This window comes from Chaetodon trifascialis, chromosome 1 (assembly GCF_039877785.1).
Source record: "Chaetodon trifascialis isolate fChaTrf1 chromosome 1, fChaTrf1.hap1, whole genome shotgun sequence".
NCBI classification, from domain to species: domain Eukaryota; kingdom Metazoa; phylum Chordata; class Actinopteri; order Chaetodontiformes; family Chaetodontidae; genus Chaetodon; species Chaetodon trifascialis.
In genome coordinates, this window is record NC_092056.1 from 14,646,822 (window position 1) to 14,654,718 (window position 7,897).

Genomic DNA, 7,897 nt, shown 5'->3' on the forward strand with positions numbered 1-7,897 from the left:
CGTGTTATTTTTGTACCATTAATGCTGATTACGAGTGAGCTGAGTAGATAGAAGCAGCCATTTCACATTTGTATGGGGCTTTAGATGTAATCATCTTAAATGGCTGCTGGTTCAAAGGTTTGAGTAGTCTCATTGTGTTCTGACCTAATTACCCTCCGTCTCAAAGGCTACACTGAGTGTGTCTCAACAGTCCAGTTTAAACCTTTGCCCTTGTAAACAAAGTGGTCAGAGGTAGCTGAATTAATGAGTCTGCAGCTAATAGAAAAGGTTCTTGTGTTTAATAGATGACATTTTGTTTTTTGATGAAGGTACACTGTGGAGTTTTCTTCTTTTGTCTTGATTGTTTCTGACTGAAACGTTTAGTGTGGATCTGACTAACGTATTGAAGCATGCACTTCCTGCACTGTTGGCCTCTTCTCTGTAAATGTATCACACAATCTACTGAACTGAATGCAGTCATCAGTGTAGAAATCCAGTCTGCTCTCTCTGATGCTGATAGGGCACAAGATATAAAGACAATGAAGACCCCCCCCCATCCGTTGCCATAGTCGAAAGCTCGTCAGGGTACCTACAGTTGGTCTATATTATCTGTTCCACTCACCCTTTGACTCTGGTTAGATAAGTGTATTCAGACTCTGCTGTGCATTAATTCATTGTGTTGGCTCTTTCTGAATGATCACCCCCAGAATCACCTGATAGTGAAGGTCCCTGCGTATCAGAACCAGGCCATCACCTCTTCCGTGTGTGTGGGGATCTACGTGGTGACGAATGCTGGCAGGTCTCATGATGTTCAGCCTTTTACCTACACTCCAGATTCAGGTTTGCTTCAGTCAATTTCAGTTAATCCGCTAAATCACACCGAGTGTCTTCTTCGACCGACAAGATCATTCATGTAACCTTCCGTCTACTGTGTCCTTGTTGACAAATGAGTTTTTGCTCAAGGATAAAAAAAAACAAATTGTGTTCCCGTTAACTACGGCAAAGAATTTTGTTTTACACATATTTTCTCTCCCACAGAAACAAGAGTTGCACCACAGCTTTGTTGAATTTAATTACAAGGGGTTTTTTTACTCAACACCACCACCTACAGTAGGATCAGAGCACATATTAACTATCATGAGAAATATCTTTTCAAGAGCACAATACACAGCCCATATCTAAACACAGGAACCCAGGGTCATCCGCAGTCAGGTCTGTCTTTCCTCAGCACTTTCATCAAAGTGACTATAATGAAACAATGAACAATGTAATTTCCAGTCCTGCGCACCACATTTACCATCTTTCTTAATAACATAACATTGTTATGCTGCATTTGACAAAGACTCTCCAGTTTTGTGGGCTCATCTGTTTCTGTTTGCTGTTGCAGCCAAAAATGATGTTCCTGTGAAGAAAGAGATGCCCTCTCCAGTGAAGACTTGTTCATTTGATGAACAAATCAAAGGTTCTTATCCCTTTGTGAACTATTTTACCTTAACCATGATTATGGCCCCTTTGTGAATGCTGCTAATATATTGTGCATAGAGCTGAGTGCAGACTTACTTTTAGCTCACGGTGAACTGCCTGTCTTTGAATAGCTGAACACAAAGCAAAAAAAGACATTTTAAGAAGAAAACATATTCCTTGGTCTTGCTTCTACAGTTCTAGATGGTGCCTTGATGCCTTCAGTGTTGCCTTTAGTGAAGAGAGAAGATGTCACTCCGATGGAGGTCACCAGCAACCTTCATTCTTCTGGTGTATTTAAGGTGATATATTGATTTTTTAACCCTGTTAAAGGCCTGATTAATAACTGTTACAGAATGATTTTGATTGGATTGGAGCCTTTTGATTTTACAAATCAAATAACGTTTCGAACACTCAATTTAGTTTACACTTTATTCCTTTATAGTACTTGTCTGGAAGAGAAGTGTTATATGTGGGCTGTGTTAGCAATAAAAATCACATAATAAAACTCGCTACAAAATGTAAAAGTTAAACTAAGAAATCTTTATATTCTGTTTTGTGTTTTCAGCAGACTGGTGACCTGTGTCCAGCCCAGCAGAGCGCAGACATGACTGCAGGCCATCTAAATAAAAACAGACCATTTTCCAACAGCCTGTCTCAGCCTGCAGGCGACCCTGACAAGGGCCAGGCTCCTGTTTTTCCCAACACAGAGCCCCTGAGTACTATCCAGAAGCAGGACATTGCAGCTACTAGCGCCTTCTCCGTGCCTGCTGATTCTCTGCTCCAGCAAGGCTCACAGCAGTTCCTCCTGGAGGCCAGAGAGGCTCTCGGGCAGGAGAGGCCGGGCAGCAGCTCTGGAGCTGTGGGGAGGCTGTGTGGAGAACCTGCACCTCAACAGCAGCAACTGCCCCTGTTCCCCCCAGATGAAGTGGCCCAGCTGGAAGAGGCAGTGAGGCAACTTAAAGCCAAGGGTTTCTGTAACTTACCACTGCAGTCTGACAACTCAATGGCCAAACAGCAGCAACAACACATCCAGCACCAGCAACAGATCCAAAAACAGCAAATTCAGCAGCAGCAGCAGCAGCAACAAATTCAGCAACAGCAGCTTCAACAGCAGCAACAGCAGCAGGTTTTGGAGAATTTACAGCAGCAGCTGTTTCAGTCACAGATTCAGATGCAGTGTGGCATGTTTCAGGATGCCTCTCAGGGCAAGAACGCAGAACAGCAGGGCTCAACACAAGGAGTGGTGCCAAACCAGGGGACTCTTTTCCAGCAAGCCCAACAGCAGCAGCAGCAGCAGCAGCAGCAGCAACAACAGCAGCAGCAACAAGCAGCTCTCTTTCAGCAGGCGAGTGACCTGCTCTCAATTCAGACCAACTTCCTCCAGCAGACGTCCTCGCACCCTTCACCGCCCATGTTCCACACTCCCAGTTCTTTGGCTGAAACCCAAGATCCGCAGGGGGGGCTGTTTCAGAAGGCCTCTCAGGAGCAGGTCCAGGCTGCACTCTTCCAAAACACCATGACAGTACTACAGTCTCCAGACCAGCAGCCATCAACCCCCGGACTTTTCCTTCCTCAGACGTCCCTGTCCTCTCAGCTTACAACCAGCAGTGCCCAACAACAGCAACAGCAGCAACAACAGCAGCAACAGCAGCAGCAGCAGCAGCTGGCTTTCCTCAGTGCTCTACAAACTCCTGCCCCTGAACCACAATCAGTATTTCAGGCACAGACCCAGCTCTCCCCCATTCAGCAGAGAAGCCCCATGGAGCAGCAACAGCCCTCCCAGCCCCAGCCCCACACACAGCCAGCCCAGCAGGCTCCCCTCTTTCAGAACATCTCCCCACATCCATCTGCAAACACACTCTCTCCAGGCCAGCAACAGCAACAGCAGGCTGGCCTGCTGTTCTGCAATAACCCCCTTTCCACTCCAGACCAGGCCTCCAGCCTCCTGTTCAGCAGCCAGGGTCAGATGCCACCACTGACCAGCAGCAATCTAGTTTCCCAAGAGCCCCAGAACCCCTCTCTGCTCTTTTCCCAAGCCAGCATGGTGACAGTAAACCAACAGGATCGCTCTGAGCCCATGGCCTTAGGGAACCCCACTGATCCACGACAGCAAGTCATGTTTCAGGAGCAACAGCCGATGCAGCTGGGTAGCAGCTCAAACAACCGGCAGGAGCAGCCTGTAGGCCTCTTTATGCCTCAGTCTAACATGGCTACTCTGCCGGGTGGACTTGCTGCTCAGGAGCTCGCACAGTCAGCCATGTTCACCTCACAGAACGGCGTGGCAAACCTCCAGACGACCACCTCCTCCCCTGTTCAGCAGCCAGGGACTCTGTTTCAGACGGCTGTCAGTGGGAGCATCAGTCAGCCCAGCCAGCCTCAGCAAGCTGGCCTCTTCCTTTTTGGGATTCAGAACGGTGAGGACTGGATTATACCTCGTGATTGATTGCGGAGTTGTCAAATGGGAAAGTGAATGGGCAACTCATTAGGAAATCTATGTGCAACCAAGATACGTATTTAGACCAAAGTTGTCATGGAGAGGTGGGGACAGAATTCACTGTAATATTATTGATAGTTGTCTTTCAGTGGAACCACATTGATACGACACTTTAAAACACTTTCCTTTGTCAAAACTGATGATTGAGTAAAGTTTTTGAACAAAATGAGGTATTAAACCTAATGAAATTAGAAAATAAAGTTCACTTTGTGATGGATTTATAGACGTTATTGTGTTGCGTGCATTAACACATTGTGCTGAATTAAGACATGTGATCATAAGACTGTCAGTACAAACTCACTTGTGAACACATCTGAGAAAAAAAACATCTCTGTCGTGTCATTAATGTGCACTAACAGTACTCTAACTCATTTTGACCAGCTGGTTTTTCTGCTCCATCCTTGCAGAGTGCGGGCAGCTGATGAACACTCCTGGAAACACACTGTCAGATCAGATTATAGCCATCAGCCAGTCTGGTCAGAACCAAAGAGAGAGTGATGCTCACATCCAGTCCCTGCTCAGCCAGTCCCTGTCTCAGTCTGCGTCTGTGCACAACAGCATGGCTGCCTCTCAGAACATGGAGAAGATTGATGACCTGCTGGTCAGCCTGCACGAGCCGGGCAGCAGCTTAACTCGTTCTTACTAACCTTCATACAGGTTCATGGGTTTGCCTTTTTTTTTTTTTTTTACTGATAATATCTGGAATAATTGTAAAACGTAGACAGTTAAAATACTGTCTGTTGATAAGCTCATGCAGTACAAGATTTGTTTGAGACAAACTGAACATGTGCTTATATCTGATCATCAAGTATGTTTCTGCCCTACTAACGCATTATTTGGTCATCTTCAGGAAAGGGGTAAACATTGTGAAGCGCTGAGCCAGTCTCTGAAACATAAGGTCCTCGTGATTATTCTCCAGAGTGGCATGAAATTATCACTAAAGACTAACTGGACAAGTTAGTATCCAGACAGTGAACGTGGAATTTGGTTTGCCGTTTCTTGGCTGAGTCGGCGGGCCAAGAGAAGAGATGAAAGTACAATAGCTTAGTGGCCTTGTTATTCATTTAACTCATGAAGTTTGTGTATATCTGTAGATAGATTGTCAGTGATGTAATCTGCAGCATCCTTTGGCTCTCGTGGCATTTTTAAGGTGTTCTCCAAAGTGTTTAGCGGTTTCCATGAATAGTGTTCCCTTTAATGCCTTGTTTGTGTTTTTTTGTTGCATGGAGGGTAGAGTGTGTGGTACAGCAGGAAGGTTTGGACAGAATGTGGTACGTATGGATGAATAGATAGAAGATGTCGAAGGTGGACGCTGTTGATGTGGTCTGAAAATGATCTTCACGCGACGCAACAGCGCAGACAGAATTGATAGAAGGTTAGAGAGGAGGATGAGACATGAGAGGAAGAAGAATAGTAATGAATAGTAAAGTTTTCTACACTAATCTGACGTGGAGTCACAAACAAGTGCCTGTCATATATGTGGGTGTTAATTATTTCAGTGTTTTAGCAGCTAGCGTGCACCTGATCATATGAATAAATTGACTCAGTCTCTGATAGCCCACAAAGTGACTTTGGATTTCATTAATGGTATGATAAAGACAGAGTCTGAACTCAGTAGATGTATGATAAAGTAATGTGGCATCATTTTTGGCTATTTACAAAAGGCCTGCCTGAATTAGGTCCGGTCCTGTCTCGACCTGTTTGGTACAGTAGTAACTGTAAAAGAGTATTGGTAGATCAGTCAACAGCTGTGCAGTGAGGATGGACAGACAGATGCCATCTACAGCACAGTGTACAGACAGCACGGCATACTGTAGACAAGCAGACATGTTCAGACTAACATTTAGTCTGAATCCATTAAGGCCAAACTGTGTCAGACTGCTGCTTTTTTAGAACAGGTTCTCCTTTTTAATACAAAAGAGATGAATCTTTTAAGAAAGCGTGGCGGTGGAAATATAACAAACGCGGGCTGAGACTTCTTTTATGCTTTCATATTCAGCACTTTACAATGCTGTTCTTCGTGACCACTTTACTCATCGAGGGTACAGTACAGCCCCACAAGAGGCAGTGTTTCTTTGCTTTTTTTTCAGCTGCCTCTTCCTCATTGTTTACAGTGAAGTAATAAGTTTTTAACATGCACATGGATCAGACATTTCTGTCATTTCTGTCCTGTTTGCATGGCAACATTTGCATAGAGAAGCAGACTCTCAGAAATATTTCTTTCAAGCTAGTATCATTAAATTTATCACGCTTCCAGTTACCACATACCATTCTTTTCCTTTTGCTTATGATGCAGATTTATGGTCTGGATTTTGTAATTCAGCAGTGCATCTCATTGCCAGCCATGTTACTGTACAACCATCATGATTCATTCCCAAGGCCTAATACATTATTTATTCCTGAAAACCAGCCTCCAAATCTGGACAAATGAGGAAAAATGTGCATCAAGACATTTTTATCCAAATGTTATTTTGGTTGACATGTTCACTCTTTTTAAATACATGCATCTACAATAGAGAGAGTAGAGTGTAATATAGTAAATTATTTTTGTCTTAAGGGTTAGATCATTATGTGTTTTAATGCCATTTGGATGGCATTATTCTGCGTCAGGCACGCATGAACTGGAATAGTATTCTTAAACCAGCTAGGAAAGAGCCTTTTTTTTTGTTTGTTTGTTTGTTTGTTTTTTTGTTTTTTTAGCCAGTTTTCTTAATGTGATGGATTTGGTGAATGTTGAGGAGAAGCAACAGTTTTTTGGCTACAGCTGCACATTGTACATCTCATCCAGGTTAAGGTATTAACATGGGAACAGAGCCCATCTCACATGCTTTCTTGTAAATGTACGCATTCTGAAGACTTGGCGTCTTCGTCCACAGTTGGCCAGTGGCCTCAGGACCAAAGTTTGACGCTAATCTTGCTTTGCTTAAATCCTGATGACAGGCCAGTTTTATGGCTCGTGAGCTTTTATTCTCTTCTTTTCCAACTTGCAAGTTTAAAAACCATTAGAAAAGAAACCATTGTTTGCCTCCATCATTATTAGGCATAATGTCCTGCTGCCACACCTTTTCCTTCTTGCTTTTTTGTGTTTTTTTTTTCCCCAAAAAGAAAAAAAGAGATGTTTGTGTCATGTTTAGTTTCACTGTAAGTGTGTGCATGAACAAGGGGCTGGTCTCTCTGGTGATGACAGAATTGGCTCAGTTTTATGCCTCAGTGGTTGTCTTGTTTTCTATGTACAGTTCGTGAGAAACGAGGGAACACAGTTACATTTTATATACTTTAAATCACAACCAGCTGTTGTTTGATGGTGGAGATTATGTAAACTTGACTAATGTGATTTATGGAGCTACAGCGTGTCAGTTTGAGCAGTTTTAGTGGTTTTTAAAGGGACCCTACTCCTGAAGGAAACCTGACCTTGGAGAAAAGAGCTATCTGTGATTGGCTTTCTTCAACTTGTGAAATAGAAGAACTAAGATTTCCAGTGTTGAGTATTTATGATTTTATTTGTTTTTGTTTGTTTTACAAAGTTTCAAAAGATTATCTTTTTTTTTTTTGTTATTGGTATAGTGCCTGTGCCTCTTTTTGAAGAAGCGTATCTAATTTATTTGTGTGTTGGTTATTATCTAAATTGTTTCCCACAATCATAGTTGTGTTCAGATATTTTGTAATTGTATCCATGACAGCAATATGATTTGGCCCTCAAACCTGCTGATACTGTACCTGGCACCTTGCGATGATGATAAATGAGACAGCAAAGTGCCTCGTACACTATGAATAACATGTACATTCCTGTGCACAGTTACTCTTTTGTGATTTTGGAAGGTGTAGCTGTAATAGCATACACCTTAATGTACATATCATGTGTTTGCGTATAATTGGACCCTGTTGTCCTTTTTGACCAAGTAGTTCACAGCAGGGCAAAATGACACCAAACAGTTTTCACGGTCAAGAAAAAAAAATCCT

The 7,897-nt window shown here is 43.1% G+C and overlaps 1 protein-coding gene across 2 annotated transcripts in view; it reads left to right on the forward strand.

Moving 5' to 3' along the window:
- The window catches only part of nfat5b (nuclear factor of activated T cells 5b), a 32,383-nt gene extending 26,882 nt beyond the window's left edge, over positions 1-5,501 (forward strand). The window contains exons 9-13 of one of the 2 annotated variants that reach the window (XM_070984677.1): positions 687-819; positions 1,367-1,441; positions 1,639-1,742; positions 2,009-3,857; positions 4,345-5,501. In XM_070984677.1, coding sequence (XP_070840778.1) covers positions 687-819; positions 1,367-1,441; positions 1,639-1,742; positions 2,009-3,857; positions 4,345-4,583 — 2,400 coding nt within the window. In that variant the 3' untranslated portion in view covers positions 4,584-5,501. The remainder of the gene's footprint in view (positions 1-686; positions 820-1,366; positions 1,442-1,638; positions 1,743-2,008; positions 3,858-4,344) is intronic. The other variant, XM_070984758.1, reaches the window with a different exon arrangement.
- The last annotated feature ends 2,396 nt before the right edge of the window (positions 5,502-7,897 follow it).